Consider the following 17,229-nt stretch of genomic DNA (forward strand, 5'->3'; position numbering starts at 1 on the left):
AATGATCAAGTCTTAGGTCAGCTAGCAAAGACATTTAGAAGATTAATAAACTGTAAAACAAAAACAACAACAAATCAGCAAAGTGCCTTAAGAAAAGGGAACAGGATGTAGCAGGTGAGTCAAGTCGAACACTGATGAAGCACTGATCAACATCCTTGATGTAGCTCACTGTTGGGGTCATAAAATTATTTAATGAATTTGTTTTTATTGTTATGCCTGAATATTTCAAACAATGTAAAATTCATACATTACAGAGTTTCTTTTAGTTTTTATAAAAGATTAATTCTTTCAATCTTTTTCGGGCCTCCAGCGAAAGCGATGCAAAACAGGGGTCACGTCTTGGACCTGATTGTTCTTCTGGCTGTTTACTAAATAATGTGATATGTACAAACCATAAACAGATATTTTTTTTAATAACCTCTTTTCCAATACCATAAAACATTTTGCCAGGCCGTTGTTTAAACCCCCCCACAAATTTCCCATAAAGCGGAACATAAACAGAGACAAAAACTTTCCCCGAATCTTGAAAGGACCTCATTAAAACATCGAACTATGAAGTTACAGCTGCAAATTCTAACGGTAAACATACGGCAGACTCCAGATGCCTCTTAGATGTTATCGGCAGCAGAACAACTTCCCCCGCCACCATCACCACTTTTCAGTGAGCCCTTAGTTTAGATATCGATCAACATGAAGTGTTTATGTAATTCTCTATGATAACGGTTTATACGAGTGCAGCTATCACACCTTCTCCAACCCCCCCGATGAATGCTGTTAAACACCTTGTTTGCATTCAAATCAGTCATTCCTTATCATCTAATGTTTTTCAGCCTCCCAATTATTTCTAGCAATTATTAATTCCTACTTTCAGTTTGTTAGATAGTTTGTCCTATAATGTTAAGGAATCATTTAAAATAACTCCATATCTTTGCTTGGCCATCCTCATAAGATGCAGTACACATCAAAGTCTGATTTTGACCACAGTAATATTACTGAATATTACTGAATATTACTGTAGTGTATATACACTCAAATCTATATATATACACACTACAGTTCAAAAGTTTGGAGTCACTTAGAAATTTCCTTATTTTTGAAAGAAAATCGCTGTTTTTTTCAATGATAACTTTAAACTAATCAGAAATACACTCTATACATTGCTAATGTGGTAAATGACTATTCTAGCTGCAAATGTCTGGTTTATTTTTAATCGGAGATAATGAAATAATTTCTGTAAAATAAAAAAATAAAAAAACAACAAGTATAAAAGACCAGTCGGCATTTATTTCAATTAAATATGTCAAACACAACAAATGTTTGCAGACTATATTTCAAGGAGGTATTAGACAGAACTCTCCGTCTCAGCCACGTCTTGACTTTCATCTTCTGGGGCGAGGACAGGAATTCTGTTGATCTTGGCAAAGCTCTTACTGATGTCCATAAAGGTTTTGTTCTTAGTTTCAGGTAGGACACAATAGAGGTAGATGGATGCTAAGATGCAGATCACCACGAACACCATGAAGACAAACGTCTCCATCGTCTCCTGCACAAGCACAAAACACACAGCAGGAATTAGGCAGGTCCCAATCATCTGTCTCGAGATAGAGCGCAATGTGAAAACAGCACCAAAGGTTGACAGTAAAATATGATGGCAGTCCATTAATGTGGATTTTTCCATTTTTGTATCAGAACTAAACAATGATTACTGTTCTCCCCCTCCACAGAGACAAATCCTGCAATTTTCTAGCCATCCTCAACTCTTGCCAGCTCCACAGAGATGTCATCTCTGCGTCATCAACAGATGCCATCTGTCTGGTCATCTGTGTTTCCACTCACAAATGCACCATAGGCTTGTTTGGATTCAAAGAATCACTTGGTTTTAGATTTGTTCTAACAATATACGGATGTTTTTGTTTTGTAAATTAGTGAAAAATATAAAGTATGAACGCTAACCTTGTACTGTGGGTTATGCCAATAATAGAGATTAGTGACAGATTTAAAAACACACACTGACTGATTACCCAGAGGGAGATTTATATGTGTGAGGGCGTGTGTGTGCGCGAGAGAGAGACCCTGTCCAGTGTCTCTTCAAATCCAGCACATTGTAACTGGTATTACAAACGCAGTGTCCAAACAACCATGACCTCGTTGAAGAACTACTTACTGTTTTGATTTCAGCTGTTATATCACCGCTGTTATTAAATTCTGTTTATTTCATAATAGCACTTTTAAAAAAATGTTTTTTTTAATCCAGCGCATCAAGGGCCTGACCCACTTTTCATGTCGGCTCTGTGACGCAACACTCATTTGTGAAATAAGAATGTCCCCTCAGAAAACACTACCTTTTTCTCCCAAGTCCCACCTGAGGTGAGCCATGATACAAATAATGTTTATCAATCTACTGCATCTGTGATTATTTGAGTTTTTCCAGGCCCCATGAGCTGAGGAGAAATTAAAAGCTCCATCTTTGACACGATGAAAAGCTTTTGATGTACTGTGGTGACTCAGCTGGGTTCAGTTTGCTGGGCATACAAACATTTATGCATGCATACAAAAACTCATCAGCGGCTGCAGACAAGCACAAACATTAAACCAAATGCTAATTTCGTGGTTACGGATGACATTTGCTGTAATTGGAACAGCACCGGACCAAACAGCATTAGATAAAAAGGAGTAGGGCAACATGGGAAAAGACAGGATCGTAGGGTATCAGGACTGCACAGAATGGGATTGGGAAGGGGGGGAAAAAGACAGACAGGAGGGGACATTTCAAGATATTGTAAAGAAAGGACATATGAGATGGGAGATGGCAGAACAGAAGCATGCAGGACATGCCAGTGTTGAACAGAGCAGGGCAGGAATTATTTACAGAGACACAACAGTAATTGTGTGGTTTAAAGAACAGTCACAGAGACAACAATGCAATTTTGAATTTAGTAAGGCCACACTTGTGTGGGATGGGACAGGATGAGATACAATATGACAGGAAGTCCTCTAAAATGGGACAATTCCAGGATTTTACAAGAAGTAAATGAACAGTTTAGCGCAACAATGCAAGACAAGAAGAGACAGAAAAATGTTGGGTGGCTATGAAAGAACTGAGCATTCTGGGAAAGGTGCAAGAAAGGCCAGAAGGGGACAATTTATGACAAAAGCGTACCAAACAGCCTAAGCAGGAGTGGGGAGAGTGGAAACAACAGGATGAAGAAGGACCAGATGGTGTCGGACAGAGAGGTGTTAAATGGGATAAGAAAGGACACAAGGGAACGGAAAAGGGCAAGAGCGATCTGTACAAGAAATGATGGGCTGGAGGAGAATGCATTATCACACACTGTGGAAATGAACCTGAACCAGACATTGTGGTCGGAGTTAGCGCAGTGTCAGTGAATTATTAACACGACTGTGGGCTTCTATGGATCACGTTGAAGCTTATGAATGGATTTCACTCATCGTCAGTGCCGTCAGCGCCTTTAGGAACTTCACGGATTAAAATAAATCACGTTGTCATGTCCTGAGAACATGACAATGTATAGAAAACGAATTGCCGTGACTGTAGCGCAGGGGGGTCAAACTCATTTCACATCGCGGGCCGCATACGGCCTCGGACAATGTCAAGTGGGCCGGACTATTAAAATTGTCATGTCTTTCCTTTGTTTTAGTACAAAGAAGTACATTAGGAAAAACTTGATATTTAATGAACTATTCTTTTACAAAACATTTCATGAAACACCTCAGATGTCTTTAGAGAAATGCGCATTTTACTTTTATCATTCACATGTCTGCATTGCAACTGATCCCATTGATTGTACGAAGGCACAAAACTTTAACAAGCAATTTTGGAATTGAAAAATATAGTAATGCGCTTTAAGATTAAATGAGACTTATAAAGAAAGGGCTTTTTAAACCATTTACACATGTGCATATCAAATCTAAATTGAATCCCTGCCTACAGCTTACAACTAAAGAGAGTGCTATTAAATGTGTAAGGAAGGAAGTATTCACCTGTCCTGTAAACTTCAACTTGTGTAACCTTCATACATAAAACACACACACACAATGCATGCTGAACATGCATGGAGCTGCATGAACAGTAGCATCCCAGCATGCTCTCTGCTCCTGAAGCTGTTCACTAACATTAAATCACCACAGGAAGGATTCATTTTCACAGAGCTGCATTCTTTCAGTGCAAACAGTGTCTCAGGCAGCATTTTAAAGGCGTTAGTCTCGTCTAGACTGCTTTGTTTTTGTTCCTGAATCTTGGCATCCTTTGGCCTGCACAGGTGCATCAGCATCAGGTGTCATGTCCCGACTAGCTGTCACTCTCAGAATGTCATTTAAGTGCTTGTGTGTGAGCCGTGAACGCATTTTAGTTTTATTGATGTTCATTACTGACTAAATGTCAGGTAGGTTGTCCCAAACATGCACAGTTCTTTGCAGCCAGGGCTGTTAATTTGGGGTACCCTGGCAATAGATACTGATAAAATGTGTCCAGACCTATGGAGGCAAATCTGCCCTTCAGATCTGCGTCCGCATTGCAAATCAATTATTTCTAGCTGGATGTCGACACATCAGAAGCTTTAACTGTGAAAGGTGAGCAAAAAACAGAAAATTCTGTCTCAGGTTCACCAAATACCTGAAAACGTCTCTCAAACTCCCGCAGCAATCCTGCAGTCGTGTCTTTGTACCGTTTCACGTGCGCATTAGGTCTCGTCACACGCACGTCTCTCTGACAGGGGAAATGAGTCGGATCGCCACTTGCCAGTTGCGTCTCCCACAAAGTCAGCCACCATATGCTGTTTGGTCTGTCTCAGTGATGCGGCGTGTCTTCTACTCTGACCAAAACAGTGCGCCCCCTAGGAAAGAATTCTTCAAAAAGCATTTAATAAAAAATAAAAAAACTTTTTTTTCCAAAATTCATCCTGCGGGCCTGACAAAACCTCCTTGCGGGCCGGTTCCGGCCCGCGGGCCGTATGTTTGACGCCCCTGCTGTAGCGCCACAGTTTTACAGATAATTCCAAAGCATTAGTAACAGATACAAAAATGATGCAAACATACAACATGCTAATGAATGTGATTAAATGTGCTGACTCAATAGATTTACAAATAAATAGATAAATGCATGTTGCAATGATTAATTTTATATCTGATATGATATAAACGTCACTTATGTCAACTGCATTTAGGATCACACCCAGTGGCAGACAAAACTGCATCCAAAGTGAAAGTGTGGTTTCGGGAACCAATTTAAATGCTGATGGTGTCATTACTTTATAGTCATTACGTTGTGCAATTAACATTTACTTCATAATGATGCTTTAAAGAAAAAAAAATGTCTATCGCCTGTTTAAATAAAGGATCTAAACACTTTCGTCACTTTTCTAGTGAAGTCCAATTGGAAGCTCTGGAGCAGAAAATAAATGTACTGGGTTGAGATTATTTTGCCAATCAGTAAAATCCTCATTTCCACCCAAAGAGACAAACCTCAGTGCTGTAACACCAAAATCTTCCTCAGCCGTGGATCAAACAAGGACAGCTGCTGCACAGCACCCAAGCCCACTTCATTCCTCTTATTTCATTGTTCTGAAGAATGTTATTCGATTCTTAACAACAAAGCTTACTGACATTCTTATGGAGAATATTGTTCCTTTGCTCACACATCTTTTTTTTTTTTTATCATTATTTTAGTTACCTAAATTGGTGATTCGTTTATTAATTTACTGGCTTCAAAACTGTGATGTAGAACTTCTCGTTTAGTGGACGGAGCTGTTGCTCTTTTAAAGTGACCCTGGGGTTACTTGGAAAGACAAGTAGGTGTCAAAGATAAAAGCAGAACCCACAACTCCGAGGCGGAAGGCAATAGTTCATTATTGAGCCCAGGTTTAGAGGCCGGGGTGGTCAGAAGTGGCACAGGTGCCCCCCCTACAAAAGATAGATACGATAGCTAAAATGAAGAAACAAACAACGATGTTGACACAAAACAATTAAGGCTGTACATGCTATTATTGAAATGTAAATAAATAAATGAGTCTTAGATGTTGTACCCGAATGACGCCTCACTAGTGGCCTATCATAGAGGCAAAGGGATGAGACAGTGCAGTTGTGTGTTGTCTGAGAGGGGCTTAGACCTTCTGTCAGCTGTGCCACTGAGATCTTTTATGTCTGGTGTCTGCCTGGGATTAAGCCACCAAACAAACAGCACTGCAATATTTGAGGCATTGGCTGGCTAAAAATATCCCTCTGTTGCTTTTTGCTTCTCACCCTTTTTCACTCCTTCCTTGCCACGTCTCAGGTATTCCTCTCTGGATCCAATCCCACCGGGCCCCTGTGGCACTATGGCCCCCCCAGTCTAATTATGCATTCATCTTCACTTCCACATTTCCTTCCACCACTCTCATTGTACATCCATCAAATTAAAGAAGCCATCCATTTTCTTTTTTAATCACAAGCCATTCCTACACTTCGCATTCCATAATGCAACTGGGCAGGCACACTTTTATGTTCTTATTTATGAACTCACAAGTTCCAATCGAGCATCAATGAATGAGGTGACAATCGGAGACGCAGCGTTGTAATTAGTGTACCGTGGTCTGCCGACACTCTCCTGATTAGGGTTCACACACCAATTTAGATTTCGCACCTCTTTGATAATACAGAGAGCCCCTATCTAATTTGATAATTAGAAACAATGAAAATCGATAAGACTACACATACCATAATTGTTATGCTCCAGATGTTGTGATTTTAATTCCATGAGTGTGTTAGAGAATCAGACTTAAATCTCATAAATCACAGAAAGAGCTGAAGGATGTCAAGAAAATATTTGAGGCATTCCAAAAATATTTCACATTGGGAAAATATATTGACTTCCGAGCAGATTAAGTGAAGAGAATTCATTGATCTATATATCAAATGCTGCATTTAGACATAGAGGCATCAAGGTAGAATTAGAGTCAATTCTAGTCAGATCTGTTATGAGTTAGTTCAGTGTTAGATGCCAGACAGGCCTGGATGCAACCAGAAAAGTTTTCTTTTGATCAGTAAAGCAGAGCAAAATCCTACGGAGAACATAACTTTTGAAACAAATGACAAGACAAAGACTGGTCTCTATTTATTTAGCAACCTTGGACAATTTATATTGTCAATGTTACAAGACAGATTCTGCAGAGAAGGCTTGGGTTTTAAATCCAGTCTCATCTATTTTGCTGGAGAAACACGCAGCTGACAGATGGTGGCATTTGAGAAGTTTCATGTGTTAAGTGTTGTGATTTCAGCATTTTTGTTGCATTTCCTGTTTTATTTTGGTAACCTCTGTCTCTTCTCCTTGCAGATTCTGTGACCTGTTAATTAACATGGGTTTACCTGCATCTGACTCCCTCTCCTTATGCTCAGAAGTCCCCAATAATGCTCTTATCCCATATGAAAGGCAAAAAACATGTAATTTATGTTACATTCTCTAAGGCCAGTTTGATAACTCGTGTTTCATTATACACCAGGGTGTAGAGTTCCCCAGCCACCTCATTTTGGCAGAGACAAGTACAGCCAAAAAGCCCCATGGTAAGAAATGCATGTGAAGTGCAGTTAAATGTGGCAATCCAAAGTGGGAAGAGGTTAAGACATTGGTGTCGAGGTTGAACAGGCAAACTAGTCAACTCAAATTTAATTAGAACACTGCAGATGAGACTCAAGAAATATTCAAGGCTGTCATTCAAAGCCAAGGCCGAGATTCAACAAGTCAGTGAACAAATTTCCACTCAAAGTTTACAGGCTCGTGAACAAGCTCAGTGAATGCAGAAAGAATCAGTCAAGTGTCAAAAATGCTTTACTTAGTGGGTCAAGGACATAATTCTGAAATCATCAATAACTAAAATCATGTCAGAATGAGTGTCAAGACCAAAGATGAAATTTCCTAATGCTCCTAAAACGTGGCCGTTAGGCTCTATAAATTGCAGTTTGTGCTTAAAGGAGACAGTTTTAATACCAGGGCCTCAAACTGATTAAAGTTAGTTTCTTGTGTGGAGGATATTTTTTCCATATAAATTAACGGGAAACAATTTCATCCATTTAATTTTTTGTCACAGTTGGCATGCCAGGATATGGATAATATTTTGAAGATGAACGTTTGTGATTAATAAGACCCACTTTTGTGTTGATCAACTCTTTCATTGATAGAAATGCGCTGATGCAGCCTCAGCAGTCAGCAGAAACGTGCATTGTGGCCATAAAGGCTAGAGGGTGCCTCATCAAGTATTTATATCTGGATACTTGGGATTTGGACACACAATTTTGCTCCTCTCGTGAAAATTGAAGAGCCGAGCCATCAAATACAGGAACCCTGAAATCAGGCGAAGAATTTGACACTTTTGATCGCTGTTATGCTGTTTTTGTGCCGCCAGATGGATCAAACTTGGTGCAGTTAGGGTGAAAACATCAATCAGGATGCTTGATAACTGATATTTAAAAAATGAGGAATCCTCCAATAGTGGATGAAGAAGCATCCACATACAGAAAACAACTGTACACTTACCACTAGTTGTCCCAACAATAGCCTTTCCTCATTCTGCATTTAAATTAGAAACACAAATACACCTGATGAAGCTCATTTCTAGTCTAATTCTCTACTTAATTGCACTGCAGATTAGATAAATCCTCCAGGCTATCTTTTCCTCATTTCCACAAAGTTTTTCTATCCTTCTCAGCAGCTTGTCAAATTAATTTATAGTAAAGAGAAATTGTTTGAGTTTCACTCGCGAAGTAGCACTTCATGACTCGGAGCCAAATGGGAATTTGAAATTGAACACTGTAAAGGTATTCCACTCTATTTGTCAGTGAGATTGAAATCTGGGGAAACCAGACACACCCTAACCCTGCCTACTAGGGATGGGTACTTCTTACTTTTGAAGTCATACTACAATAGCACTTCCTTTGGTGTGGACCAATCACAAAAGCAAATACATTGAATACATTTGCTTTGAATTTCTTTTAAGGCTTGTTCTCAAGTTGTTGCCATGTGAATATATTATTGCTTGCAGTTTGCAGCGCACGACGACCTTGTGAGAAAAATTATAGTTCAAAATGTATCTTTATTAATGCAAAGCAGGGAGAGAATAAAGGAGAGAACACAAATGAGGATCTTATTATGCACCAGAGCGTCTTGAAGTAATTTAAAAAGCAGACTCTGATTTGTACTCGGACGCTATTTGTACTCGGATGTTTGTGCTGTCAATTCCATTTTCGAATAAGTTGTCCATCTGATTTTCACACATTACAATTTAACAATCATATATATATATATGGCATTGCAAGATCTGGTTAAAAAAAGTTATTGCAGAATTATACCTCCTGGCAATGTTCTGGGATCTGTCCTTGGTGCTAGAGACTTTCATCCAATATATTTTGGAGAAAATGCAAACAAAGTGGAGTTAATGATGTCAGCTCTGTTCCTGGCTTTGGAAAACGCAGCCTCCCTGAGCTGCTCGATCTATTTCATTGCCCAAGGTGATGGGTTCCTGCCATGCTCCTCTCTGGGTGCCCTTCTGCTTTGTTTGCTTGTCAGATTAGATAATTATCAAGTTTTACATGACTAATGATTGGAATAGAGAAGCGTTGGTCAGATTTTGAGGTGGAAGTTTATTGGAATTACCTTTTTTGGCTTCTTTTTTTGTTTTCAAACTGTGAAATATGTTAAAGGTTTATTACTGCCACTCCGACGTGTTCATAATCTCCTCCACTGAAGAGGTTATATTCCAGTTCTACTAAGGGCACTGTCTCAAAAACTCTCAACAGGCTTCAATTACATTTGCAGACAGCTGGTCAGCTTGTAAATGTATCCTTGACGCGAGTATGCACGCTCTGAACAACCTTTTAATTTGGATGTCAAAAGGTGCATCCTCGAAAAGCTCAGTGATTCCCATGCAAGTATGGGCTGAGGTTCACGCAGTGTATAAGGGATTTTGTAAAAAGATTTAAAACTCTTTGCTGGCGAACACAGAACATTTGCAACTTATTACACGCTCTATTTAATTGCATTTTTACACAGCATTCCATCTTTTTGGAGTCTGTGTTGAAAGGTGTGGTGGAAGTAGATAGGAAGTAGATAAGAAGGTAAGACTTAAAGACTGGAATCTAATATAAAAAAGAGAAGGAGAGGCTGTGAAGTTAAGAAACAGAGGAGGTCAAACGAGACAAGGCAGGGATGAGGTGCCGCCTGGAGCAACAGTCAGGTTTCCAGTTTCAAAAAAAAAAAACAGCCCGAAGCTTCCAGGATAAACATTCCACTTTTAGACAATAATTGGGTGTTCTGTCATTTCCTTTTCCCTTCACCCTTTAATAAATATTTATCATCCCTAATTGCTCCATGTATTTTGTTGAGGAGGATTCCTTTTATCCACCATTCCTGCTATGTCTCACTTCTCCGAGGTGGCTTACAAGGCAGGACAGCAAATGCAACATATCAGCGGTACAACCACCGTATATGTTTCTACAGTCGATGCTCAGCTAAAGTACTGATTATAAGTACCGTATTTTCCGGATTATAAGTCGCGGTTTTTTTCATAGTTTGGTCGGGGGTGCGACTTATAAATCGGAGCGACTTATATATGCTTTTTTTTACAAAATCTGTGAGCGCAGAGACAGTAGCCTACACATTTCTATAACAGGTGTTACAGGGAACTCTGTGACCCGTCAGAATCTGTCGCAGTTTCTGGAGGTTCAGAGTTATCTGTCACACCTGTTATCTAAAAACACCAATTAGAAGGGCTGATTGAAAATGGCGCCGAAAAGAAAGTCATATTCCGCGGCTTACAAGCTTCAGATAGTGAAATATGGAGCCGAAAACGGCAATCGAGCAGCAGAAAGAAAGTGTGGAGTGAGCGAAAAACTTGTAAGGGACTGGCGAAAAGCGGAGGTTACGCTTACTGAAATGAAGAAAACAAAGAAAGCTAATCGCGGGCGACAAGCTAGGTGGCCGCAGTTGGAGGAACGAGTTCACGCATGGGTGCTTGAACAATGTGCTGCTGGGAGAGGTTTGTCAACGGTGCAGTTGCATCTCCACGCCCAGGTGGTTGCCAGGGCGGTGAATATAAACGGCTTTGTGGGAGGACCTTCTTGGTGTTACCGCTTCATGCAACGCAAACGCCTCTCTATCAGAGCTAGGACGACACTGTCCCAAAAACTGCCAGCGGACTTCCAAGCCAAGGTTGACAGTTTCCGCGCGTTCATTAAAAAGCATGTAAGTGATCACAACGTGACACCGGATCATATTATTAACATGGACGAGGTCCCCCTCACTTTTGACATCCCCATGGGCCGAAGTGTTGCAGAGAAAGGGCAAAAAAGTGTGAATATCGTTACAACTGGTCATGAGAGATCACACTTCACAGTGGTGCTGGCATGTTGTGGAGACGGATCAAAACTGCCACCGATGGTCATTTTCAAACGAAAAACCATGCCAAAAATCCAATCCTCCTCAGTTGAAGTCGCCGTGAACGCGAAAGGGTGGATTGATCAAGAAATGATGAACTTGTGGCTTACAAAGTGCTACAATAAGCGACCGGATGGCTTCTTTAGAGCACGCAAAGCTCTGCTTGTGATGGATAGCATGAGAGCGCACATCACACCACAGTTAAAAAATAAATTAAAAGTTTTCAACTCCATACCTGCCATCATCCCTGGAGGCTTAACCAAAATACTCCAGCCACTTGATATCTCCGTGAATAGGAGCTTTAAGTCAATTTTGCGTAACCTGTGGGAGCAGTGGATGACGGATGGAGAGCACAGCTTCACGGCAACCGGGAGAATGCGCCATGCAACTTTCCTGGAAGTCATTGAATGGATCGACAAAGCATGGGCTTCAGTGACAACCGCAACCATCCTGTCGGGATTCAGAAAGGCTGGAATAATTGGAACTGCAACTGACGACGAGTCTGATGTAAGCGACGTAGAAGAGGAAGCGGCGTCTTGTCTACCTGCCGAGTTGGGGGAGTTGTTCAAAAGTGACACCGAGGATGAAGATTTCCTTGGATTTCGTGATTCGGAGTAAAACCTGATATTTTGGTAAACGTGTTAGCATGTTCTTTGTGCTATATGTTGTTTGGTGTTGGATTTTATCAAATAAATTTTCCCCAAAAATGCAACTTATCCTCCAGTGCGACCTATATATGTTTTTTTCTTCTTAATTATGCATTTTTTGGCTGGTGCGACCTACAATCCGGAGCGACGTATAATCCAAAAAATACGGTAAGTCTCCGAGCTCGCGATGAGCATCTAATTCGGGTTACCGGTATGCTTGAGTATATTCATGGATCTCTGAAGAATCTTGAGCTGTCTCACACCTGACCATAAACTTACCAAGGCAGCAAAGGCAACTGTCAGGGGAAGAGAGCTTCTTAGCAGAAGTCAGTAGTGCGGTGTGCATTGGATGTACAGTTTGCTCCATCATCATTGTTGATATCACAATTATGTTATTAAGTATGAGTCACTGAAGCTACTGCAAAAGAGCAAGCGCTGTGTGCATTCTTGTTCTTTTTCAATCGCTACTGAATCAATATGTTTGTTAGTTCGCACTGGCGGTGTAAAATCATTTTATTTTTGTTTTTCTAATGTTACGTTGCATCAATTGAGTAATTTAATATTGGTTTTATTTTTATTTGTATTGTTAAATTTGTATTGTTAATTGTGGATGATTTATGTACGAAGGACTTTCAATGGAAACAAGACCGCAAGGGCTTTTTTGAAATGCTCCTCTTAGACAGGATGTTTGACTTTATTTGTACTGTAATACATTCTACTGTGTGACTGTACTTGTACTCTAACATTCTATCTAATAAATATATTCATTCATTCATATGGCTCATTAACCTTTCCAGGGGCATCAACTGGAGTTTATTTTTACTCGCTTATAATTAGAATATCAACTTTGTACTTATGTGATTGGATGGCAGAAACATAATGGGCAGCATTGTGTATGAAGAGCTGCACAGTTTCATCTGTTGATGAACCACCTGAGCCCCAAGCCTTTCACAATACACACAGGTGTAAGCATTTATATGAGGACACTCACTTGCATGAATGGGAAAAGGAGGCCCAGAGCAAAGTTGGAGAGCCAGTTCACAGTCCCAGCAATCATGAAGGCAGCAGGCCGGTAGGACTGTTCAAACAGTTCCCCGGTCAGGATGAAGGGAATGCCACCTGACGGACAAGGGAGAACACTTGGAATTAGTTTCAAACAAGAGACTGCAATGGACAGGAGTGATTCTCTCCATGCATCATTTATGCAAACAAAAGAGACATTTGGAAAAAAGCTATCATTACTTGTTTCCATTAGTTTCTTCTCCTCAGAACTAAAACAAAATGAAAATCTTTTGAGTATAACCCCCCCCCCCCCCCAAAAAAAAGAACTGGTAGAAATTATAGATAGAAAACTAATTAGCTTCCTCCATGCAAAGCCAGTTCAGCAAAACATCCACAAGCAGAGAGAGAAGAGGAAATAAAATGCAAAATGCTCACACACAAGTTTTTAAAAGGATTAAATTTCATGAATAAAAACGCAACAAACTTTTCCAAGAAATCTCTTCAAATGAGGTTTTGGGTATGAGCTAACTTTTCCTCCGTTAAGGAATAGAATTAAATTATTGAGCTTTTATTTTAAAAATAAATTATGTTTTTCTCAAATTTAAATTCTTTACTCAAAGGTTTTCAACGCGAAATTAGATTAAACTCAGCTTGAACTCAGGTTAAGCTTTTCAGAACCATTTATTATGCTGGGGATCAATGATTTAAACAAATATTACTATGCTTAGTAACTATTACAGTACTGAGACGAGCCACTTGGAAATGTTCATTTTAATTAAGTGTTAATAAGTATATGAGAGCACACAATGAGGGTTCACTGATGTAGCATTATCACATTCTTCTTCATTATAGAGATGTATATTGTTTAAAATAAAATCCACAAACACAGTTTGGACATTTTAATATGGTGGCTACTCCTGTTGAAAGTCAGGAGTTCCTCTGGTCTAGCCCAGAATACAATGCGTATTCCCATCAGGAGCTAAATAAAGTGCTGTATGCATGCAGCACCTCCTTAGTGTTAATTGTTTAGGATAATAAAACACCTCAATATTGGAATAAGATGCTTTGCTTTAACAACAAATGTGACCATCTGATTGCGAGGGACTGTGTGTGAGTTCATGCGCACAGAGAGAGATTTCACACAGCATTCCAGTGACTTTTAAAGACAGATCACCGGTCAAAACATTGAAATTAAATGAATGGTCACTAACACGATATGCAGGTGTCCTGCTCTCCTGAGTACACTATATCCCCACTAATGAAGATGAATGTGTTTCCACATCTAAGTCCTCCTAACGTCATTTTTTCTAAACGTTTTTTTTTGTTGTTTTTTTTACAAACCTGCTCTCTGCGCATTAAAGCGTTCTGTTAAGCAGCCGAACCCAAGTCCTGGGTACTCTTTCCACATTCCTGCTCCTCATGATCACTTCAATTGTGTTTCAGTTGTTGTTGTTTTTTCCTATATTTTTTTCATTTCTGCTTTTACACAACTGAACAAGCATGAAACTGTCAGAGCCTCTGCTATATTCTGTTTTTAGCTGGTTCAGTGGGATCACACATGCGCAGCCTGAGATTTGGGAATCAACCAAACCAGCAGCAGCAGCAGCAGCACAAAATGCTACCAACCAACAGAGCATCGGAACCTTTATGTGTAGCTACAGGTATTTAAAGGCCATTCTAGAAGGAGTTTGTTTTGGAGCAGCCCTGGGGAAAAGGTAGACATACTTAATTAAAGGAATATAATGATTATATATCTGGAATATCTGGAAGGTACTTGGCTTGTAGTACCGGAGACATAAGCACAAATACAATCATTCTGAAAAGCCCAACAGCCACGACACTGTCTGGGAACTAGAAAGCACTCAGGCAGACAGGACTAGCTCCACCGATACCACCATTACTACACTTCATCCCTTAACCCTGTAAAAATCGGGAATCATTATTCATTTTTCTGATATTTTGAGATAGTTTCAAATTGTTTTTAAAATCCTGAAGTGTTTTTAAAATCCAAAAGGTAAACCAAAGTTGCAAAACTATTTCTACATAAAAAGTAAGAACCAGCCAGCAGTGATAATTATGTCTTCAACGTGAAGTACCTGACTGGTTCTTGAGATGAAAGCAGGCAGCGACCTTGTCAAGACAAACGGCAGTAAAACGTCACCCCATTTTCTCTCAGGCAGGGCTGGCACTCACAGTAAAGTGCAGGGAACCTATCATGCCCAAACGAGAAACGCATTGGCTGGGCAGAAATGCTGCAGCATGATGCACAGCTCCTTATTTGTTGTCTCAGGTTGTGTTATACATGACAGATGAAAACCAGAGGACCTCGCCAATGGGACAGCAGTCCTGACAAAATTCGTGATTAGAAAAAATATTAAAACAATATTAATAATATAATATCCCCTGATACAGAAACCATGATGAGCTTCCAGACTGGTTATTGGTTATCTGATGCTGGTCACATGGGCCACGGGGTAAATGTGTGTCGTCTCGAAAATCAATAAAATCTATGATATTGGAGTTAAGTACCCTTCAAATCCACTTTGCAGTGGATTTGAAGGGTACTATTTGGCGAAGATATGCTGAGAAGATATGTGGAGCTTGGAGCTGCAAAGAAATAAATGTTCTACCAAACCGTCGTCCATCAACAGATATTTCCACAGAGAAGCTCCTTCACGTCAAAAATGAGCCACCGGCTTGTTTAACAGCAGAGAAATCTCCAAAATGATCTTTTACAACGTGATATTTCATGATCTTTTCTAGAGTGACCCCAAGATTTATTTTAAAAGTGAAAAACTGCCATTATTAATTTTTCCATGAAAGGTGTACACCACCAGAATTTATACAGCCAATTTTTGACCCAGCAGTCAAAATCCCAGTCAGAGTACACGCCACAAAAAACCACAAAGACACACAGGCTCATCCCAGATAACACTAACGTTGGTGCAGATGCAGCATCAACCTTCCACGACCTCAAACATGACTCAAGGTCAAACGATTTCAGAGATTAAATTAACATCTTTTAAAAGCACAGTTTAAAGACAATGTCTGAACTCAGAGGCATCAGTCATAAAGATAAGAGTTTCTCATGTGCAGAACATCACTTCAACATTCATCTTTTCATCCCAACAACAACAACAACAAAATCCTCCCGGTGACAAATTTGGAAGGTTTCATAAATATGAATATAACTTGATTCTTGACTAAAAGAACAACACTCACAAAATTATAGTACGTTAGTTAGTAAATATATTAATAACAAACCACTGCCTTAGTGAAGAAAGTAATTTGGTCAAGAATGTTGGAGCAAAAAAGAAACGTGTCATCCTTTGACTATTATGCAGACTTTGTTCCCCTGTGAAGAGGGAAATCCAACAAGGCAAATTTATATGCCGACTATCCAAACAGACAAATCATTTAGAATGATTCATATCAAATAGAGAGTATTCTTGGGCAGTTTTTCTTTCAGGGATATCATGTAGCATTGTCAAATCACACCAATCCATGAACACATCCAAAGTACTTCAGCCTCACAACAAGCGATCGTCCCCCACGTCGACTGTGCTATGGATGGCTGAAGAGCACGACGGGCTGGTGGCAACAGGTGGCGATGCGCTCTCGCACTGAAGTGATTGGCCCACGCCATGTGTGTGTCTGCACTGGCGAGTAGAAAAAGACTTTTGAAAGAAGGTCTCACCGTTGGCTTCTCAGAATCCCATTAAAACACTCAACTGACTTGTGTCCTGCAGACAGCATTTGAAATTATCTGCTGTGTGTTACTGCTGCGATTGTTACTACGGATGCAAACCCAACATTACTTGCTGCTCGATATTTAAAGCTTTCAAGCAGCCAGGAAAAAAAAAAAGACACTGGACTTGTGTTTATTTTAGTTCAACCGTTCAAACAGCCAGTCAGGATTACCCAAAGGATTATCCAAAGGTTCAACCACTAGCCTCTACAGATTGAGTTTCGGTGTCGGTACCCTGCTGTGCTTTACCATCCGCTTGCACTGGGCTTGACACATCTTGAAATTCTGCAGGTCAGCTCTGTGCGCATCTGCAGCCATATCCCAAAAGAACCTGAGTCCATTTTGTGTTGTGAAAAATTGATTTCATGTCCCTTTCTCAAATAGGCAGAGGCATTCCTAAAGTGTAGGCTGGC

At 40.0% G+C, this 17,229-nt stretch overlaps 1 protein-coding gene across 1 annotated transcript in view; it reads right to left on the reverse strand.

The window, feature by feature from the left end:
* Positions 1 to 1,342: 1,342 nt before the first annotated feature.
* The window catches only part of slc2a9l2 (solute carrier family 2 member 9, like 2), a 42,855-nt gene continuing 26,968 nt past the window's right edge, over positions 1,343 to 17,229 (reverse strand). The window contains exons 11-12 of the mRNA XM_068742156.1: positions 13,058 to 13,185; positions 1,343 to 1,543 (exon numbers count right to left, since the gene is read on the reverse strand). Of these exons, the coding sequence (XP_068598257.1) occupies positions 1,343 to 1,543; positions 13,058 to 13,185 (329 nt within the window). The remainder of the gene's footprint in view (positions 1,544 to 13,057; positions 13,186 to 17,229) is intronic.

Source organism: Brachionichthys hirsutus, chromosome 8, assembly GCF_040956055.1.
Source record: "Brachionichthys hirsutus isolate HB-005 chromosome 8, CSIRO-AGI_Bhir_v1, whole genome shotgun sequence".
NCBI classification, from domain to species: Eukaryota; Metazoa; Chordata; class Actinopteri; order Lophiiformes; family Brachionichthyidae; genus Brachionichthys; species Brachionichthys hirsutus.